Source organism: Tympanuchus pallidicinctus, unplaced genomic scaffold (assembly GCF_026119805.1).
Source record: "Tympanuchus pallidicinctus isolate F22 unplaced genomic scaffold, pur_lepc_1.0 scaffold1, whole genome shotgun sequence".
NCBI lineage: Eukaryota > Metazoa > Chordata > Aves > Galliformes > Phasianidae > Tympanuchus > Tympanuchus pallidicinctus.
The window spans coordinates 67,543,677-67,566,370 of NW_026294618.1; the positions used below are offsets into that span (position 1 = coordinate 67,543,677).

The 22,694-nt window shown below is 36.7% G+C and overlaps 1 protein-coding gene across 1 annotated transcript; it reads left to right on the plus strand.

Moving 5' to 3' along the window:
* Positions 1 to 20,984, plus strand: CEP43 (centrosomal protein 43). The gene is made up of 12 exons (XM_052683934.1): positions 1 to 281; positions 5,725 to 5,778; positions 7,387 to 7,441; positions 8,146 to 8,234; positions 9,609 to 9,740; positions 10,827 to 10,910; positions 14,084 to 14,301; positions 16,469 to 16,578; positions 17,126 to 17,194; positions 17,619 to 17,658; positions 18,283 to 18,376; positions 18,767 to 20,984. The coding sequence occupies exons 1-12, from the start codon at positions 195 to 197 to the stop codon at positions 18,839 to 18,841; spliced, it is 1,107 nt and encodes a 368-aa protein (XP_052539894.1). The 5' UTR covers positions 1 to 194; the 3' UTR covers positions 18,842 to 20,984.
* The last annotated feature ends 1,710 nt before the right edge of the window (positions 20,985 to 22,694 follow it).

A 22,694-nucleotide genomic window follows, 5' to 3' on the forward strand; every position in this document is an offset into this window, starting at 1 on the left:
CGGCCACAAAGGAACCGAGCGGTCTGGGCTCCACTACATCTCTCCGAGACCGCTGTCGGAGGTGACAGCCGTCCCGCAGCGTTCCGTGTCCTCGTACCCGCCGTTGGGTGAGCGCCTCCCGCGGCGTCGGCGGCGAATCTGCTGGGCCCGTCCCGCCGCTAGCGCGGTTTGGGCGGTTGTCAGGGAGAAACAAGATGGCGGCGGCGGCGGAGGAGGACACGGAGCTGCGGGACCTGCTGGTGCAGACGCTGGAGAGCAGCGGGGTGCTCAATAAAATCAAGGTGCGAGCGGAAGGCCTCTCCTCGGTGTGCAGCGTTCTTGCGGCGGTGCGTGGGGTGCGCTGCCGGTCCGCGGCTGCCGCTTTGGCGCGGGGGTGCTCGGCGGGCCGCGTCCTCCCCAGCCGGCACAGGCCCGCGCCGGCTGTCACAGCTTCGCGGCGGCGCCCGTCTTCCCGGCGCTGCCCCCAGTCTGCTCGGATTGGGGCTGTCCGAGGAGCCGTGCCCAGCTCCCGCCTCTCGCAATTGAGCCACTGCGCGCTCGCTGTGGGCCCGGTCGGCGGGCTGCTCCGCGGGGAGGCGGAGCGCGGCCCGGCTGTGCCCTGTCTGTCGTGCAGCGGGTGTTATGTGGCCACCGGAGTACCCGCTTTCCTGCTGCTGCCCAAGCCTCCGAGCCATGCTGGACAGAGTTCGCAGAATTTCCTTCTGCTTCCACGAAAAAAGACCCCAAACCGGAGTCCTGGAGGCTCGATGTTTAAACATAGGTGCGCGGGGTGGTGGAGCTGTGTTTTGGGGTTGGCTGAACGTAAAAAGGGTCTGGATGTGCTATCTGCCTACTAATGCTGTGTTAAAAAACGTGGAGTGTTGCAATGGGATGTTATTGGTTTCCAGGCCTTTAGCCTGGACTTGTGTCAGCAAGGATATGAAAGCATGTTCTGTGGATTCGCACTCAAAGCTTCGAGCAATAACTGTCACATACAGCAAAGAGCCATGCGGATATCAAAGCATGAGGACTGTTGAATCTCCTTGTAAGGTCGAGGAGAAAAGAAGCTTGGATTTCAAATTAAGGGTGGTGGCATTTATCCACAGAATTCTACTTTGAGCATTTCAACAAGTGGGCAGTCATTATTGGTATTCCGGGAATATATGAACAGCTGAAATAGTAGATGGAAACGAGAACATCCTTCTATGTGTACTTAGAAGCCCAGTAAGTATTGGCTACCTGTGATCCTTTTCAACAAAACAGCATTATTATAAATGTATTGCACTTGCATTTTAAATGCATTATCCTTATTTAAATTCCATAGGGAGATGAAGGGTTCAAGATCATGCAATTGTGTTTTGAGTAGGGTGACTTTCTTTTGACTAGGTATTAGAGTAGGCCTTCTGGTCCACCTGTGAACTTCTTACGTAGTATCAATCAGTAGAAGTATAGTGATAGTGTAGTCATAGTAACTTCAAGAGGAATAAAAGCACAAGCACATTAGAACACTAAAGCTCACCTGATTGCTGTGACCTAATTCCTGCCTTGTGTAGCATGGAAGCTTTTGAACTACTGTTAACAGTTCCGAGTTTTATGTCAGTTTTGTAATTGTAGTCTTCATTATTATGTAATGCTGGAAGTAGTAGTATCTGACATGATATATGTTATCCTTAAAATAGCAAACCCAGTTCCCAGAAATGGGAACTTTTTGATATTGGGAGTCACCAATTAATAATTCGTATGCTTATAATTAGTGCTGTTGAGTTTAGTGTGTGATTATTTTGCTTTTCTTGGTTGTAAACCTTAACTGGTGTGCTGGGTCGTTAGCTGTGAGTTGATTGATAACGTTAATGACTTGTAGAAGTTGTTGTACGTGACAAACAGCCTTCCAGAAGAACTCATGATGAATGAATGTCCTTAAGAGGTTAGCTCTTAGTTTAGGTTATACCATGCATTAAATAATAACAATAAAAGTGTAAATACCAAAACCATTATCTTTTTGTTAAACTAAATTAAGCAGAGTTGCACTCTGTATTGCTGTCAAATGGTTGTTTATTTTATATTTGAAAATGAGTAGTGGCTGCTTTTCAAGATAGATGAGGTTAGAAGGCTTACTATAGGTAGTTATGTTTGAGATTTGCTGAAGTGGATACACTGAACAATAAATTATGTTACCTAAATATAGCTGAATTAGTATGAGGAATATACTAGAGGTAAAGACAGCTCTGGAAAGATTGGAGTACTAACTGAATTATTTCAGTGGCTAAAATGTATCAAGCTGCCAGATAATATATTTGAGAGCAAGCAGTGACTGAATAATTTTTAGCAAGAAACTTTACCTTTATTTTTTCATACTATATAATTTCATAGTGGATTATAGTTGACAAATATCTTATTTTCAATTAACTTTGGGGTATGCTAATAAAGATGTAAATGATTTGGCTGGATGAGGAAAACAATTACTTGTATGACAGCTCAAAAATCTGTTCCAGACTTGTCTGTTTGTCATAGATTTTGGGCATTGGAGTATTTAATGAAATCATACCATGGAAACTAGGAAATAGGCAAATATATTTGCTATTTACAGTTGAAAATTCCCTGTCCTTTCCCTAAGCTGCAGTATCTGTGTGTGCTTGTTACATGTATGGGAGTAATTAAGGATTGGAATGAAACTGATGGGTAAAACTGCTTCCTGGTGAGTTCTGTAAACAAAATTTGGAATATTTGTGCTTCAGTAAAAATAATAACTGATGCTATACATGTGAGGCATGCTGTATAAATACAGATGATCGTCTGTCTTGAAGAGGACGTGATCATTCTCATATAGAAGCTGCAATAAAATCATAAAATGGTTTGGGTTGGAAGGGACCTAAGGGGTCTAATGCGTCAGCCGTGAGTAGGGACACCTTTCATTGGTTGTCATGTGAGGAAGAACCACCACTGTGCTTTCATAGCATTGCTTTGTTATTTTGTTTGATTTGTATCTTTCCTTCTGGGGGAAAAAAAAAATTATGCTGCCTGAAATTTTACAGCATCCTTGGAACTTGCTGTTTCTACACATCTGAGGAATAAAAGCATTGCAAAAGTCACATGAGTAGTTATGTGTTGGCCAGCTGATGCTGTTCTTGCTAATTTGGTTCAAACCCTGCATGGCTGTGGTGCTGGCTGATAATGTGTTGTGAGATAAAGTAAAAATACTATTAAAAAAAAAAAATGATGTGTCAACTGCTCATGTGTAGGTCAGTAAAATTATCACATTTGTTTTCCCATCTTCCATTTATTTTAGGGCATGGTGCTTTAAAATATTTTTGGGTTGTTAACTATCACGATCAATTTGCTGGTCACTACAGTGTAATCATCCTCTGTTCTGTCCTTTTCAAGCAATTAATATTAGAAAATCTACTCATTTTTTCAAATCAAGGGGAAACACTTTTTCTTATTTTCTTATTTTTAAGTTAAATGTTTATTGTTTCCTCTATAGTGTGGGTTCTCCATCTTTCTTTTTCCAACATTCTGCATCTTTTTAATTACATTGCCAGCAAATTTAATGACTTAGCCAATAAGAGCTGCTATGGTGAAGTGTTTTCTGCTTAAATGAATGAGAAATGAGCATGAAAATTACTGGTTCTACTTAGGGATGGTAACTTTGCTGGTGGGGAGTGACAGGACAGAGGTAAAGAAGCTGCAATCTCCAGTTTGATACCAGCTTTGGATACAGGCTAATGCAGGCTTTTAGCCTAATGCTTATAACTTTTAAGCCTGGGGTAATCACTAGTGGTTAGACAGCTTGATGTTGTGTTTGCTTGCTTACAAGCAGGTTACCTCGGTCTCTCTATGCTTATATGCTTCTATTTCATATAGTAAAATCCTCTAGATGCATGCTATGTACCTACATGTTGGAGATATTTAAAAGCTTCAAATGGATGTTGGCAATCTGAGATGCAAGGGAGACCTGTGGCATTCCTCAGTCCTGGACAATCTATTGCAGCCATTTCATCCAGTGTTTGCTGCATAAGCTGTTGTGGGTGGCTTTTACAAGTGCACTGGTTCAGATTAATTGTTGAGGTAGGTGTTTGCTGTCTTACTGTTTTTCAAAGAGTACTCCCAAATCAGATGAAAATTTTAGACAAGCCATCTAAAAATGTATTTGTTTATTTGGGGAGGTCTTGAGGTAGTAAGAACTGTTTTCTGTCTGGGAACTACAGACCCTGAGAGATGTTTTCCTGCACGATCCTTGAGGTACATGTGTAAGATTCACTGTTTGGGACAGGATTAACTTAGCTAGACTCAGAAGAGGAGAAAGTCCAGTGCAGGAAGGATGTTTTCCTGGGCCACTGCTTTTACACTGCAACAGCAATCAGTAAGAGGTGCTGTCTGCTGAGTTGTTCATGGTAGGAAAAGTGGAAATTAATTCTGATTTTGAAACACTGACCCATATATTTCCCAACTGCTTACAGGCAGCAGTTGTTATATATGGTATCAGCCTTACTTTAGCTTAAAGTTCAGTGCCATTTAATTCCTTTGTCATTGATATGAGCTCTTGTTTGCTAAAAGCTTGTAGTGATGTCTACTGAAACTTGGTGCATGCAGGATGGAAAAGAAGCCTATGGCTTTAGTGGATTGCAGGATGATAGATTTGCAGTCACTGTAGCTGTCAAGATCTGACTTACGGACCATAATCCTGGTACAGCTTACAGCATAACGCCGTTTTATCGAAGGCTTTGAAAGGATCAGGGTGAGGAAGTTCAAATACTAAGCTTTGTTCTGCTTTACTGCTACTGTGAATAAAATGTTTCTTAGGCAACAATGGAAAACACCCTGAGAAAACAGGACAGCTGTCTAAGTGAGCACTGCAAACAACTGGTAGGCATCCTATCCCATTTCTTAAGAGAACTCTTAGATTTTTTGCATGACTTTTTTTTTTTTCTTTTAGAAAGGTATCCAACTTCTTTTGCTTTGCTAATTACATAAGAAAATCCAGACACTCTTCAAATTGTTTTTAATTTTAGGCATTTAAATTTAGGTATTTTAGGTATTTTCAAAGACAAATTGGTCTTTGAAAACCTTTTCCTCCTTTGCTCCTGAGGAAGATGGCATGCAGAGTGGCAGTTTCTTTTATGGTCGCACAGTTGCTTGGCACAGTTTACCTACTGGCCACTTCAAAATGTTTTCCACTGTTACTAATTCTTAATCAGACTACTTCCTCAAATGTAATGCGTGTTATTCATTTAGTATGCTCAAATGACTGGAGTCAGGCTTTCTTTTCCTTGAGAATTTGTGTTGCTTTGTGTGATCTGACAAGAAGTCATAGGAATTTGTATAATTTAGCACAGACTTTGAAGAAAGTATAATTGTAAGTTATGTGTCTGCGTTTCCTGGAAGAATTGTAAATTAAGGGTAGGTGTTTCAAAGCTTCCAAAAAAAGTTGGAATTCTCACTCTCAAGGGAAACAATCAGGAGGTGATGTGTTTTAGAATCTTCTTGAGAATGAAGAATTTGGGAAGTTGTGTATCAAATCCCACCTGCCCCATTGCTTCTCCAAAAGCTTTCTCACACTCAAATCACATTGCGTGTAATCCTAAATGTCTTAATTGTGTTGCTGTAGTTTACAGTTGATACCAAGTTGCTCGAGGAGAAACAAATAGATGTTAAGATACTTTCTGGCTCTTAGCATTCTATTTGCACAGGTAAAACAGTGCTTGTAGAAATGCCATTTTTTAATTGTTTTTTGTTTTAACTTGGCAGGCAGAGTTGCGAGCAGCTGTTTTTTTGGCATTAGAAGAACAAGAGAAAGTAGAGGTAAGAGAATTTTAGATGTTTCAGTTTTGACTTCCTGACAATTCTTCATGTATAATTAAAAATAATTACTTTAATACTTTATATTTGTGAAGTATAACAAGAGAAAATTATGTATCACTGCATAAGAGCTTAAAAAAAAAAAAAAAAGGTAATTTTTCCAGTATTTAGAAATTCAAAGTGTTATGTAGCTTTTACTGTAAGAGTGTAGCCTCAAAGGAAACTGTTTAGCACTGCTGCTTTTATGTTGCTCTGCTGCACTTGACTAGAGTAACTAATCATCTTTTCTGCCAGAAGATGTTATTATTAGTAAGGTGTTACAGTGGTCTGTTTTGAGAAGTTTTGTGGCCCCTTTGACTGCCAGCATTGCCTTGATTCCTGTATGTGTTCGTTCTCTAAACCTACACAGGAGAGCACTTTGAGAGCTGTTTATCCAGGCTCTCCTTTTTGAAAATTGCCCTTTCCTCTGCTGGTAGTTGGTTGTGCTCTTTCTGGAAAACCACACAACTGCAATAGATGTTGTTGTGACACTGGTAAGGATGGAAAGCATGAGTAGTTATTCTATGGCATGAGCCTCCATATGTCAGAAACGTAACGTAAGGTTGCTGAGGAAGAAATAATGGAAGAGTGACGCAGTGCCATTTCTTGTGGCAAGTTTCAGCATAGTGTGGAGTACCCTTAAAAAAAGCCCTCCCAGAGTGTTTGAAGAGCAGTAGGGCTGAAGAGAGAGACTTGCTGCAATTCATCTCAGTTCACTCCTTTTCAGAACCTTTAAAATTATCGTGACATTTTAATTTTACGCTCCAGACACTGAAAGTATATTAATGCTTATCTCCATTCTGAATTCCTAAACATTAGGAAAGTTGTTTTGGTTTGGTTGTTTTAAATATTGGTGAGGTGCTTTCATGTGTATGTTAACTATCGCTGTTTGTATGTGCTGCCTCTAACAGAATCTTTCCTTACATTCAGTTAGGTTCCTACCCAGGGTGTTTTCATTTATTAAGAATGACATTTAGAATTTCATTTGAAAAATTCCTGAACAATTTTGCCTAATCTAAACACAGCAAATTGATTTCTCTCTGCTTAAAAATCACAGTTGAAGTCAAATCTAACAGTGGGAAAGAACGTTTTCATAATGTGTTAAAAGGTCCTTGAATTAATAGTAATAAAAAATTGCACTGATTTCTGAACTGCTAACCAGCATCCTTTGTCTAGATGATTTGTGAATAAGTACTTTTTAGGTGTGACCAAATTTCTTTAAATTTGACATTATTGTTGAAGGAGCAACTTGGGAAGTTAATTGATTAACGTACCTTTTTAATTATCAAATAAATAAAAATCAGTATGCTATTTATAACATCGTGGTAGTTCTTCCTGCTCTTTAGCTTCTATAAAGAAATACTGAGACAGTGGCTTTACAGCTTTTGCAGATGATAGGATCAAAACAAAAGTAGAATTCAGAGAAGTGAATTACATGTACCGTGAGCTATATGTAAGAGCATACCCCAATTTGTTGTGTTTTTTTTATTATTATTATTATTATCAATATTTTTAACTTCTTAATAACACAAGAATGTTGTTAATTAACATTTGTGTTTTGCTTTTTGACAGAACAAAGCACCTCTGGTAAATGAAAACCTGAAAAATTTTTTGAGTACAAAAGATGGTAAGTTCTGGTTAGCACGTCTCTCAAAATTAAAAACAACAGTGAATAAAGGATTGAATTGAAAGGTGAGACGGGCCCCTTTTTATATATCTTGATATAAAGTATGCTTTTATTCTCAAGTAAATGTAGTTATTATGACTGGCTTCAGAACACATTACAATCTAGAATTTTTAAAGTTAACTTTGCTGAAGTTTAATTTGTAACTGAGGTGACTGGTGTGTTTGAGTAAATATTTTGTGATGAGCAAAGCCATTCTAGGCAGTGAAAACAGATTGCAGAGGTACGGTACTGAACACACATAAGAAAAATGCCAAAGTCATGTTTTTAAAAGATCAGAACAGATGAAGGCAAAGCGAAAACAAAGAGAAACCCCAATCCCTATACTTGAATTTTGGACACAATTCCTTTTTTCCCCTGCACTATTTCTGGCTTTACATAATTCAGTTAAAATGGCTGAGTTAGAAATGAAGGAACTGATACACAAATCATGAATTGGGTATGATGTGGAGTTGCGTGTGAGATGGTAGTTTGAATGTCTAAAGACGTTTGTAGAAGTGCTGATTCAGTGTAGTTGTTCATCTTGAAGCCATGTCTGTATTATACCTTTGAAGTATTGTTTGTCTGGTATATTTCTACTTAATTTTTACATGTTTTTAATTTCTACTTAATTTTTACATGTTTTTAATTGTTCATTTCTGTTGTAGGTCGTGTGGTGGCAGGTCTTGTTGCAGAATTTCTACGATTTTTCAATCTTGATTTTACGCTGGCTGTTTTTCAGCCTGAATCAAGCACAGTAAGATACTTTTTTTTTGCTTCTGTGTGATGCTGATCCTTTGGAATGCATGCCAGTTGCTTGTGTTTATTCTTATAATTTTTATTAAATGTTTAGCATGTAAAAGGTATGCTGTGCCATAAAGACAAGTTTAAATGTGCTTATATGAATGATTATTACCTTTCAAAAGTCAACGTTTGATGTGCTAAATTTAAATTAACCAATTAATAATTATTGGAAAACTATGGCAAAGCATACGAGAGAACTTTTCTATAATCTTACCATGACATATTGTGAACTTAATATTTGTATGTGAAAATTAAAATCAAATAAATATCTAGTCTGAGAGAAATTTCAGAGGGACAAAGGACTTTGTCATCAAAGTGTTTGCTTTTAGGTTTTTGATACTGAGGTAGCTTTTCTGTCAAACCAATTTCTTTTTTTCTTTGTGATGTAAACATTTTCATAATAGATTTTGGGATTGAAATGGTTCCACTTAATGATTAATTTCTCTTTTCATTTCATATTCATTTTTATTCTTAAAGTCTCTTTTTAATTTGTTTAATAAAAAAAAAATTCTTATTTGAAGAGTAATTTTCTTTTTCTTCACTTAGTTATTGATTTTATTGTTTTGGCAAAAAATGACTACAGAGATGGTCATATGAACATATGAGCATAGATTAGAACAACCCAAAACTGAGGCTGTACAAATGATATTTCGCTGTTTCTCAGAACTCAGTGTTTCTTTTTAGGTACTTAATCATGCTAAATCACATACGCTGTTTTTCTTTATCAAATCTCCTTGTCTACATTTATTGCATTAGAAGACATCTGTGCTAAGATTCGGATTTATACTACTGAACAGAAACAGTCATGTGTTCTCCTATGTTGCTAACTGTTTTTGGGAGGAGTCTTTTATTTGCAGCACAAAGGCATCCAGTGCTCTTTGGAGCGCTACCTTTTTGCAGTAAAAGCCTCTTCTTTCTAGAAGGCATCTCTTGCAGTGCATGTGTGGAACTTGGCCAAAGTTTCAAAAGTTGACCGAGACTGCTGTGAATCATGGGGAAGATTTTGCTTTATTTTTCTATACTCGTCCCAGTCTGAGTGCTATCTTTTTATCCTCCATGGTGTGCTTGGTAGTGTTCTTGTGTTTAAAACAATTTTGGGTGATCAGTGATTAAATTCATGTGCAGATCAGAAGTGAATGATTTCATAACTGTTGTGACTTTATTCTATATGCAACAGGAAGTCTTCAATAATCACTGGTTAGTCAGATTATTGCTCTATTAAATACGACCAACAAGCTTTAGGATTTTTTACAAAATACATACTGTTTCCTGTCAGTTTCTGTGTTGTGATTTCTTTTTTGATATATATATTTTTTTTTCCTCACAGCTAAATGGTCTGGATGATCGAGAAAACTTAGCTCGAGATTTGGGAATTACAGAAGAAGGTACTGCAGGTGGTCCCCTATTGCTGGAGGTTGTTAGAATGTGTCAGCAGAAAAAGATATCAGGCAATGAAGAAGTAAGTGCAGTTAATGTATTTTCTTTCTTTATAATCCTTTATTTTTATTTCATTGATGAGAAATGAACTGAAAAATACTTACATTGTTTCAAGCCTTTCAAGTTAGTATATTGGGAAAAGCTTTCAACGTAATTTATCAGAAAACAATGCTGAAAGTTACTTTTCATGCTACCCTTTAACTTCTTTCCTGCCACCACATACTAGCATAGGGTGACCCCAGAAAAATGATACAGAACATTCTACCATTTTTTTCTAATTTCTAGTGTGATTAGTTAACACCTTTAATGGTTACCTATTGTATCTTTGTACTTCTAGATTTTTCTGGTCTTAGTAGAATTAGAATTGGCTTTTTTATAGCTTTGTAGCTGTTCTTAAAACAAATATTTTAAAAAGTTAAACACATGAAAGTATTGAAATATCTTAAGGCAATGAGAATGCAGTTTTAATGGAGTATATAATAGTGTATGGGAACTGCTGAGTCACAGCCTGAACCTCTGATTGATCACCTGAGGCGAGCCATGAGTCAGCCATGGGAGCACAGCTGAAGGCAATTCACCTGTGCTGCTGGAAGGGGTGGAGCCAGGCTCCACCTGAGGCACCTCCTAGAGCTATTTAAGAGCTGGCTATCAGTGGGGAAGGATCTCTTCTGGAGATCCCCTCTTCTGGTGTTTCTTGTAGGTGAGCCTAGCATACGGGTAAGCCTTCCATTTATTCTCTCTTGTTATCGTAGTCTACTTTGCCTAACTCTCTTGTTCTTTTTGTGATTATAACATCTTAATATCCATTGATTATACATCTTAATACCCATTGATTATACAAATACTTATTAATTAAATTAATGGAATCCAACCAGTAGCATTTTATTAGTGTCTGTTGTGATTGTGATTTGAAAGAAAATCCTTTGCACCCCAGATATAGTGGGTCCACGAGCCAATTCACAAGTGGTTGTCATAGTCTTCCTAACACAGCAGCATAGTGTCACAGCTTGCATACAGTGTGAGAAGGAACAGTAGTCTTGTTTCTGATGGATGGTACTATGACATAATTCAGTGTATTTTTAATAAGTATTTATGTGGCATGTTTTAGGTTGCTCCAGTTCTAAGTGATGGCCTGTGCTCCACGTCAAAATCATCTGATGGAAGATCAAGTACACACCCCATACCGAGTAAGGTAAGATGGTTTGAGTGTCATGAAAAAGTATACAGGAGAAGCAAAACAGTGGACTCCAGTGGTACAATGGCATTTACTTAAATAATCAGCAGTTTTCTTTCATTTCTCTTTATTATTACTACTTTATGCTCAGATTCCAAGTTATAAAGGATTTTGTAAGTGGAAGAAGTGTTTGGATTAAAAGTCTGAGCAGGTAAAACATCCGCTCAGAGAATATGCTAGCTTGTGTTTTATGCCTTCCTTTACAGGAAGAAAGAGTATAGAACCTTTTGAGTTGGAAGGGACCCTTAAAGGTCATCTCTAGTCCAACTCCCCTGCAATGAACAGGGACACCACAGCTAGATCAGGTTGCCCAGGGCCTGATGGAGCCTTACCGTGAGTATCTCCAGGAACAGGGTTTCCATCACCTCTCTGGACAATCCCTCTGTTCCATCCCTCACCACCTTTATGGTAAAATAACTTCTTCCTTATATCCAATCTAAATCTCCTCTCTTTTAGTTTGAAACTGTTTCCCCTTGTCCTATCACAACAGACCATGCTAAAGAGTATGTACCTTTCTTTCTTTGAGCCCCTCTCCCACTTTTAGGTACTGACAGACTGCTGTCAGGTCTCTCCAAAGCCTTCTCTTCTCCAGGCTGAACATCCCTAGTTCTCTCAGTGTGCTGGGGAGGTGTTTCAACCTTTGGATTGTTTTTGTGGCCCTACCCTAGATACTAACAGATGATTTCTAGGCAGCAAAAAGAGTTCACTGGGGTTCTTACAGAGTAGGCTCTGTTCATAAGCACTTCATTGTCCTTTCCACGTTCTGAGAACATTTGGCTGTTCTGTACTAAGTCCTGTACCTATCTGGGTATGTAACAGCACATGAATGTCTGTGAGATACTATGGGGCTACTTGTCGTCTTTTTGGTCAGTTGGCTGACTGCTGTTTGGAACTTATAAGGATACAACTGTCTTTCCCTTGGGGCCTGTTGCTTTCTCTTCAGTCTTTTTGTGGTAACACAAAACTAACATTTTGCAGACCTTTATTTTTCATTACATTTAACTGGAACAGTTCCATAGGTCATGAACTTATGGAAAAATGTATGGCACTGATAGGGCACTTGTTCATACCAATTATCCAACAAAAAAAATGACTTAAGTACACAAGTTTGTTAATTGATGTAATTTGAGCATAAGTTTGAAGCTCTTTTTTTTTTTTTTTTCTCCAAGCTAACTGGAAGCAGCTTAGAAGCTTTCTAACATGTCACTGAAAGCTGAGAAATATAACACTGCATGGGTGATGTTGTTATTTGATCTATTTGGAGAGGGGAGTGATTAAGATAAAAAGAAAAAACAGTTTGGATCTGCTTCATTTTATTCCGTTTCTTCAGTTGTGTGCCATGCAAAACCTGAAAATGAGACCATTAGAAAAGCAAGCTTCATTTCAAGACAAAGTCACTTTAATTGCTGTTTGTTGATTGTTTCTTAAACAGCTACTATGTCTGTAATTGACCTTTCAGTGCAATTTTAACCAATTCATTTTTGTTATAGGAGAAGATAATTCTTGCTTGGCCCAAGCTTAGGGGAAATAAATCCAAATGTTGATTTAAATATCAGCATTAGATATGAAGCAACAGTATTACTGAAATACTTCTGTCTTAGGTTTATGTTAAATTAGCCGAGAAGTACTACTGAGGGTGAGATTATAAGTCATAAGTAATCCATACTTCACCTTCAATTTGTGTGCATGTGTGCACGCAGATATCTCAAGGTTGACCTGACCTGAAGTGTAGAATGAGTTTTACTCATTTGTTTGTCCTTGATGGAGATTTTTGCAATGCAGTTGTTAACTTGTACCTATTTGGTAGTGGTTGCAGCTGGGCAGCCTGACGCACATTAGTTAGGGGTAGATGGAAGGTGACAAGTGGAAAGTATAAATTCTTAAGCCTTTTAAGTGAAAGATAATAGCTGATTTTTAAACAAAATTAAAACCAAAACATCCCACAAAACCACCTTTGGTCAGTGCAGCCTGTATGCTGCTTATTTGGAACAAACAACATCATTGGTTTTGCTTTCATTGTTGCTGTTGTTGGTGTGTAGAGCTTGTAAAGTAAATAGATCTCATTGCTTTCATTTTCGTTTTGTTGCACTGAGATGATATCTACATAAATTTAAATGTTGTTCACTGGGCCACAAGGATTTGCAAAGGTAGCAGTATTAGCTGACTGTACTATATATAGAGCAGTCCTTAAAAGCATGAGTATTTATAGAACTGAGCCATGAGCATGACTGGAAGGCTGAAAGTTACCTATTCTTAGATACCTTGTTTGTATCCTTTTAGTCTTCATGCTTTTTCTCTTCCAATACTAATTATCTGCAGTCATGCTACACTTGACTGTTACTTCATGGATTGCCATTTGGTGTGGTTTTCAGCTTGGTTTAGAGCATGCTCAAGTAAGCAGGTCTATCGCTGAAAACTGAGAGTCAGGATATGAACCTCTGTGGCTTGTTATGTTCCAAGCCATTTCAGCTATGCAATTCACATCTGTAGTCTCTTAGTGAAATTACAATATAAGGCAAGCCTTCTTTTGCATGAAACTGTAAATATTTTGAAGTTAGGTTAAAAGTGGTTGTTTTGGTTTTTTTTGGTTTTTTTTTTTTTTTTTTTTTTTTAAGATGGTGTCATTTACTTGAATTTAAATTGATTTATTTTGGAACTGATGATTTTTAACTCAAAAGAAATTGTTTATAGAGGAGTTGCAAAGTAACACTAATTAAAAAAATCATGTCACATGCTCTAAAAATGTATTCAAAGCTAGAACTTAAGAAGTAGCATGTATGTAGATTTCTTCATTTGATGATCTTTCAAAAAGGATTGCTCTTTTAGTAGAGTTCATCTAGATATAAAATCATGCTAGGGATAGAACAAACTTTTTTTAACAGACAGTAACAACAAAGAAATTTTCTAAAGTGATTTAAAAACAACTTTTTTCTGTTGTATGATTTCTGATGAGTATAGAGGAGTGCCAATAACATCTAAAGAACTTTTTGAAGAGTAGTGTTTGGTTAATGTTATGATACATGTATACTACTGCTTGCAGTGTTTTAAGAAATCAAAACAGTTCATATGGGTTTTCTTGAAGAGAAATTATCATTTCTTTCAGTGAGATCTGTTTTTTTTTTATCTTTAAGGTTACTGAAGCTACTCAAAGTGATACGAGTGTCTCGTCAGGAGAAGCCAGCAAAAGAAGCATTCATTTTCTGCCTAATGAAACAAAACTAGATCCTCAGTTGCAAAACAAAGACTTAAATACCAAAGAAAAAAGTGATCCAGGTGTGGATGAAGATGATATAGAGGGAGATTCTTTTTTTGATGATCCTATACCCAAACCAGAAAGAACTTATGGCTGGTAAGTGGTGTGGAGAGACATAGGTTTCTTTAGTGCTCAGTAAGCTTGCACACCTTCAGGAGCTAGCTGGCATTCGATTGCTCCCCCTTTGTAAATGCTCATGAACTGTTTTGTTTCTGAAATGCTCGGCTCTGATCTCTTGAATGTACCAGAGAGAAAAACCTGTATCGCTCTGAGGTGCATCAGTTTTGCCATACAATGTCCCCAGCTTATTTCTTTGGTGGAACGAACACGCGTGAGTTACAGGCACCAGTGTTTCTTGTTGCACTGGAGCTGCAGTTGTGACCAACAGTAAAAGAAGTGAAAAATGAGAAAGGTGGTGCTTTAGATATTTGTATAACTTTGTATGAATACAAAATATCTGGCAAATATGTTAACTGTAAGCATAAATAACACTTCCTCACCACTGAGGGTTTCCTCTTCACACCGCAATTCTTATTGTGTGCTGTTCTGTTTTTAACAAGTTGTTTTTTCTGTGGCCAGATCTGGTCACTGGTTCTTGCTTCAAATGGTATTTTTCAGTGATTGAATTGTACAGTAGTTTTGTTACAGAGCTCTGCAACTTATCTTTGTGTGTTCTTCTCAGAGTTGTGGGTTATTTTGGAGCTTTGTTTGACTATCTACTGAGAAAAGCTGGAACATTATTTCATGGTATTCTTTTGCTGTTTCTTTATAATAAGTTACTGGACTCTAAGAAAAAGATTGTTTATTATTTGTTTTTCATGGGATATATATATATAAAGAACAGATTTTATTTTTTTCTTGAATGGCAGTCATTTTTCTGTGGAAAATACAATGTGTTACAAATTGCCCCACTGTGTGAGTTCACTTTTCCTTTTCCTTATTGGAATTATCGGTGCGTTCACTCTTCCTTATTCAAAAGTGTCAAGTAGCTGTTAACCAACCATCATAACACATGGTTGTGATTCCATGAAATAGGTTTAAATGATGAATGTTGAAAATCTAATGGGGATTTTCTTAGGGGATAAACTCCCTTTAGGAAAAGTAGTAAAGTCACAGCCCCCTGACTGTTGTACCTCATAACATTACTGTGATTTAGCTATTATAGTAATGTTCCATAATAAAGCTTGTTAAATATGCAAATAGTAGTGTATGAGTTAATGACTAACTGTAACAGAGCTGATTTTTTTTTTCAGCCTGTTGCTTTTAGTGTTCTGGCATCTCCTCTACAGCAAGAGAAAAATAAACAGATTTTTCAGATGAAATAAATCTGTGTTGTGCTGGTGCACCTGAATCTGAAAGAGTGGTTAGGAGGGACACCAGCATTAATTGGTACACAAAAAGCATAAGTTCTTTTGCCCCTGGAAGAAGGATTCTTTGTAGAAGGAAGGTAGCAAGCAGTTAGTAAGGGTTGATTAAGAGCTGGCCCAGTATCTCTGACTCAGTGTTCAAAATTTAGGTGTTAAAATTACATGGCATTTTGATGGCCTAGATATAATGATACAGTGAACGGTTCAGATGATATTGTTCAGTGTTTATAGGAATACAATCAGAATAATAAACAAGTCTGGCAATATCAAATGTGAAAATCATGGTCTCTTTTTTAATAATGGTTTTTTAATTCTTGTTTTGCAATTTTTATTTTTTTTCTTTTTTTTTTTTTTTTTTTTTTTTTCCAATTTGAACTTGATATTTCAATTATATGAGCAGAATGAGTAGCAGCCAAGAGAACTTTAACTGGTGGTGGTGAGATGTATTTTGCTATAACTGAGAAGTTTCCCTTCTGTTGGGCTGAGTGCCCTTGAGAACAAACAGTTTAACTGGACCTTAAGCTAAGCTGGCTTAAATCCTGACTTGTGTTTGTGTATAGCTGAATCTTTCTTCTTTTGACTTTGTTTACACGTGTATATAATAAAAAACTCTTTGTTAAAAATGATGATGCTAAAGAAGGTATGGGAGTTCTGTTGGAGAAAGAAGTTGGGCATAAACCTTTGCAGACGAGAAAGTGACCTTGGTGAATGTCGTGCTTGACACTTGTGCTAGCTAATGACTGTTCCTAGACTGCAAAATGGTTGGTCTTTTTCCTTTATTCTTTTTGCTGTCCATATGGCTGTTCTAATTTTATGACAACTGAATAAATAACAGAAAAGAAAGTCACTTGCATGCATTTTCCAGCTCTGTGGAATACTTCTTTGGTTTGTTCTAGGAAAACTGATTCCAATAAAGCAGGAGATCTAGCATCCCTTTCTGATGCACCACCTCTGAAAAGTGGGTTAAGTTCTCTGACTGGTGCACCTTTGCTAAAGGAGTCCGATGGTAAGTTTTCACATCTTTTTGTGTTTTGATGAACATAGGAGATATTTCCCATAACATGATGAGTAGTCTGTATATTTGGATATAAGTTGCCTGTAGGTGGCCCCCATCTGTTTGGAATGTGCTTTGTTTTTAATGCTCATTTCTGAGTGATAGCATACTGTTTTTTTGCCAAGTTCTGACACGTTGACACATCTTGTATTTTGGAGCATAAAATACCTGCTTCCATTTTCTGTGTAAAGCAGTTTACAAGAGTTTAAAATCCTACTGTCCATTTTTAACTTTTTACCACATTTTTTGCATGAATTCTGTAAAGATATTTAGGGAGATTTGCAAAAAAGTCTTGAATGCTGGGAGATTGGCTGTTGTTGTTGTTTGTGTCTTTAAATGTTAGCACGGTTCAGACTTGAAAGTTGAATGTAATACAACTATGATATATTGTAAAATTATATAAAATTACTATAAAATAATGGTTATAATAGATTGTACAAATGGGAACTTGTAGTTATGAGCTAAATTTCTGTTATGGTTTGCTTTGGTTTTCCTACAGATTTAAATAGAAATTCTGTTTTAAAAGACCTGCGCTTGGTGAATGCGAAACTGGGATCTTTAGAATTAGGTAAGTAACAACTAAGCACAATTAAGCTTTGACATTTTCAACTCAAAGCTCTGGCCCAGCATCCTAGAGGAATCTGAGAAAATGAAATAAACATAACGAAAGAGGATCTTCATCTCCTGTTATTTTGTTGGAAAACATTGAGAGACCTACTGGAGTTGGGAGCAAGATCAGATCAGAAGAAATACAGAGAAGTGAAAACTTCTGAGTTTTGTATGCAGACCAGTATTTTCTGCATGCAACAAAAATTTGATTTATTCCATACTTTTCTAATATCAGATGATGTGTTTTGTTGTCTAGGTTCCTAAGAAAGAAAAAGTTTTGAATGCTTCTTTTTTAAAAAAATAACCGGATAAGTTTTGATTCTTCATTTGCATTTCCTGAAAAATAATGTTCTTTTTATTAATACCTTCTAAAAATTGTTTAGGAAATGGAGATGATGATGAGTATGCTGATGACTTCAACAGGTAAGACAGAGATGATATTGCAGGAGCTCAGTATTTCATACATTCTAAACGTATCCATTGACATAGATTAACTCACGTCCTGGCTTGTTGCTAGTGCTGGACCCTGCCAGTATCTCTGAACTCCTCCAAACTTCAATTTGTGTAGCATACAACTTCTAATTATACAAGTATATTTAGAAATCTTTTTAAGGAGGGGAAAAAAAAAAAAAAGCAAAGTGCATTGCTTTGGCGTAGGTTTTAATGAGTTACTTAAAAGCCTGATGTTAACTTTAAGATACTGTCTAACTTTAAGTTGCTTATTAACTGGTGTTTCTTTTCCTAAACCATGCACTTAGAGATGTTTTACTGCTTAATTAACACTACTTAGCAGTTATTCCATTTAAAAAAAAAAAAAAAAAAGCATCTTGAGTAGTCAGTAATAAATATTTAAGAGCTTCATCCTTTTAATCAAGATATTATTATTGTAAACTGTAGGACTGAGGCATAAGCAAGTATTTATCATGTCTCCTTCTAGGTAGAAGGTCTTTATTTATTATGGGTTTTTAACTTCATATTTAACTTGCTATGAATATAAATGTAATGCTTGGACATTTGAAAAGAAAAGTTCTAATTCTTTCTTCTCAGTGCCAGCCATCGCTCAGAGAAAAGTGATATCAGTATTGGTGAAGAAATAGATGAAATTTCTGTGGAAACAGAAGACTTGAATGCCAGTGATAAAGTATGATTCTTTTCAATTTGTTCTTTATGTTTTTAACCTCCTATGAAGGAGTGTGCTGCTCTCCTGGGTTTCTAAGATATTTCTTAGTCTTGTTATTTGTTATGTTCTGTATTTTTACACTTAGCATTCCCGCCAAGTTAGGTACCATGCTGATTTAACAACACAAAAATAAGCGGTTTGGTAGCACAATTCTGTTTCTAGGCACATAAAGCAGCTTTACTGCTGGTTTAGTATCCAGCATAAGGAGTCCTTATGCTTTATTCCAAGATCTGTCTATACACCTCCTGAATGAGTTGAAGTCCCAATGAAAGGACCTGATGTGAAGGATTTTGTGAAATAATGCTTTTTTTTTTCTTACTTCCTGAGCTTTTGATTTCATTTGCTTCCTAGCTTGAAGACATCACACAAGACCATACCATTTCTCAGTTCAGTGATGTTGCAGATTATCTAGAAGACGTGGCATAGAATTGGACAGCAAAAACGTTTCATTGTGCTGGACTAGAAAACGACTGTGGACTGTTGAATTCAGACAATCACTTTTTGCTGGAACATCCACTCCCTATTTGTGCCTTGTTTAATAAAGACTGTAGGTGGAGAGGGCTTCTTTACAAGTTGTAAATGAAATGTTGTGTTCCCATTTGAGTCTGATATTGGAATTACTTTTTCCGTTTGGTTCAGCCAAACCTTTCACAGCAGGAGTTGGATTTTCCAAGCAGGATGTCCATTGCTGGCAATGGGCATAATAAAAAGCAGTCTACAACAAAACATCTACATGGAGTCACGTGGCTTTATAACAAACTTGCACTGTTATTGTAACAGTTTGAAACGTTTTTAAAGATAACCAAAGCAAAAACCTTCGGAGGTAGTGCTTCAACTTCTGCCTCTTTTAAGAGTTTTGTCCAGTCAGTATGTCATACACATTGATAGTAAATCTAGCCACTGTACCTAGGCGCTCCAGACTTACTTGAAACTACTGTTTTTCAGACTTTTTTGAAAGTTGGACTTTTTAAAGACTTATCAAGTTGAGCATATCTAAATTTAGCTAAGTTTAGGAGCTAAATTTAGTACTAATCTTAACTGAGTATTCTTGTTTAAATATGTTTGTCAGACCATTGATGTTAAGACCTAAGCTGTTTTTATGTATGATAATTTCATTAGTGTTATTGGTTGTTAAATCATGAAAATTGATTATGTAAGGATCCACAAATCATTAAATATATATATATATATATATATTTTTTTTTTTTAAGTTTTTAACAGTGTGGGAATGGTTTGTGGAGCTGTTATTGTTGAGGGCTCTTCCTTTGCTGTAAATTCATTTCTATTCCTGAAAATCCTTGCTGTGCAAAAATGGGCGCCAAAAAGTGAAACCACTGGCTGTTTTTCCAATTCTGATTGCCACAGAGAAATAAATTCAGATATTTAGAACACCGTACTGAAGACATTATCAGTGCTAAGTTCTGGCTAAGAGCAAATTTCAGTGTATTCATTATATTCTTGCAAAACAGAGTCAGTAATGGAAACAGTGACAGTTCCTTAATGATGCCATTTTGCAAAGCGCTGCTGTAATATATAGGTCATGGACATTAATAGTACTGAAACAAGACTTTGAAATGTGCACTTTCTGAACATTGTGAACACATTTGGAAAATATACATGAATATAAATAACTTTTTTTTTTTTTTTAACACTTTGTAATTTTCTTTTTCTAGGAAAACTGTTGGCCTCTCATCAGTGGCCGCCTCAGAAGTAGCATGCTAAACTAAAGCCATTGGTTAAGTAAATAGAGCTGCTACTAGCATTGGATGCTGATTTGGATCTTTCTTGCACTGGGCCAGCAGGCATGGAGCAGTGCTGGAAAGTTAGGCTTTTGTAGTACATAAATAATGAGAACAGAGGAGAAAAGTTGTGCCTTTTATTTATGTGCGCCCCAAAATAAGCCAGCAAAAAGCACCAAAACATTTGGTCACCTTTAACTTCTGACTTTGTGCCATGTTGTAGCAGCTTAACAGGAGAATTTTTTTTACCCCGAAAATCAATGTGCCATGGGCTTCAGGTAACAACGATATTTTAAGAAATAACATAGTGTGTGTAAAAATTACTTGAACTATGGAGGAACATTGTCTCAAGATACTACATGTTAAAAGGTATTTTTTCTAATTGAAATCTTTTTAAGGTGAGCAATGACATGTCTGAAGGATGTAAAATTCAACTTGAACACATGGGAACAGTGAATTGCTGGCGTTCATTTTTAAGGTGTGTGGAATAATGTAGACAGTGCCATTTGCATTTTTCTGTGTCTTGGGAAAATGTAGTTTTGTTCCCTGTTAGCTGTAGGATCTCTTGCAATTTGTCATACCAAAAGAAGCTAAAAATATTAAATTATTTCTAATTGCATATGGAGACGTGGCCTTTAACTAATTAGATACTTTAAATGTTAACATGACTTCTGTTAACAGCAAAGTGTTTTCTCTTTCCTTGGGGACTGATTGGAGACCTTGCACTTTGATTCTCATTTAAGGAAATGCCAAAAAGTGGTAAGTCTCCTGTGAGGTTTTGCTGAATTGTATATAATAACTTGCAAAATAAAGCTATTATGCTGGCTAAATTGTATTTTTGAGACTTATTGAGTTAAAAAAAATCTTAATGTTTAGAAAGTTTGGGAAGCCCTGTGGGTCTAGGGGACTTTATTGAAGAATGTTTTTTTCATTTGTTTTCCTCTCTAGAGTCAGTCTAGTCTGTAGTTGAGAGAGACTCTGTGTGTGTGTGTGTGTTTGCACTTAAGTTTCTTTTAAGCCCAGTGAATCCTGCAGTTTCTCATATTGATTCATAAAGTCTGAGTTTTTGGGTATCAGTTTGAGTTGTCAGGTATCTTATGATTCAGCAGAGAGGGGAAAAAAGAATACTACCTGTATTGGTAGAATTTTGTCTTCTGTAGTTCAATTGAGTTACTTAAAGATGACTGATGAATTTAGCTCTTAAATGCTTGCGTTGCTGTCTGAGAAAGGCACTGAAAGTTGGTCTGTGCAGCTTTGCACCAATGGGTTTATTCAGAAACATACATTGTGAAGCCCTCGGACACTTTAATTTGTGCAACAAATTGTGGGAATTCTGTGAGAGAAATAATTAGGATCTAAGCTATAGCTGACAGTCCCATCATCATGACTGTGGTGATGATGACATGATTAAAAAAACAACAGCCTATACCTTTCTCAGTTCTTTGTTGTGAAGTTGCTGCGTTCCACTTCACTTTTTTGTTTCTGTTTTACTCTATTTTATTTATTTATTTATTTTTTAAAACGAATGAGAAACCACAGCACATCTGATTAAATATTTCATCATAAGTGACTGTTTCCCCAATTGCAGTAAAAAGCCATTCTCAGCTATAGGCTATTTTGACAACATTGTTATTTGGGCCACAGAATCACCAAGGTTGGAAGTGACCTACAAGATCATCCAGTCCAACCATCCACCTACCACCAGTAGCTCTCACCATACCATGTCCCTCAACACAACGTCCAAACGTTACTCAACATCCGAAACATTTTTCTATCATCTAGCTCTTCAGAAGACTTAGAGCACTTCTGTGGATGACATGTGAATTGAGTGCTGATGGTAAATAAGATTTTGGGCTTTTTGCATTTTAACATAGTAATTTTCAATGAAGAAACACTTTATACAAAACCAAGCTTCCTTTCCAGGAAATAATGCATTCTTGGATAGTTGAGTTTGATTATAGTCAAGAGCTAACTTTAAACTTCTGTTTTTAGTATTGTCTAGACTGCAGGAATTGAATCTCAACAGGATGACAGTAGAGCTTACTGTTCATTTCAGAAGTGCCAGATTTTTGATAAGTCTCTTTGTTTTTTTTCTTTAATTGTTTTCATTGTAAGCTAAGGTCAAAAAGGAGTTAAGTCATAAGGGGTACAGTTTTGGTAGACTTGTGATTTCATTCATCCTGAAGCAAAATGCTCTACAGACCTCGATGTAGTCAGGTATTGCATAACAGAAGTTGCAAAATGACTGTCCTGATTTCACTTGGCTACATGATGCCATTAACCTAGGTTGAACCTCTGAGAGAACTGCAGTGCACACTGAAGGTGTCAGTTCCCTTGTGTATCACAAGCGGTATAAAATTCCATTAAAAATGAAAAAAATGCCTCATGAGCTCATGCTTACAATTCCTGTTTTGGGGTCTGGAGGTGTGATTTTGAAATACAGAATAGTAGGCAAAATACATAAGCTGTCTTTATATGTAAAAAATGTCACTTTGAACATGTCCATACACTTGAATATTTACCTTTCAGGGAAAAATGTG

Bases quoted from the DNA above. Each gene is read 5' to 3' on its own strand.
- CEP43 (XM_052683934.1), top strand. From the start codon at position 195: ATGGCGGCGGCGGCGGAGGAGGACACGGAGCTGCGGGACCTGCTGGTG. The intron at 14,302-16,468 runs GTAAGTGGTGTG...GGTTTGTTCTAG, and splicing joins CCAGAAAGAACTTATGGCTG to GAAAACTGATTCCAATAAAG. The intron at 18,377-18,766 runs GTATGATTCTTT...TTTGCTTCCTAG, and splicing joins ACTTGAATGCCAGTGATAAA to CTTGAAGACATCACACAAGA.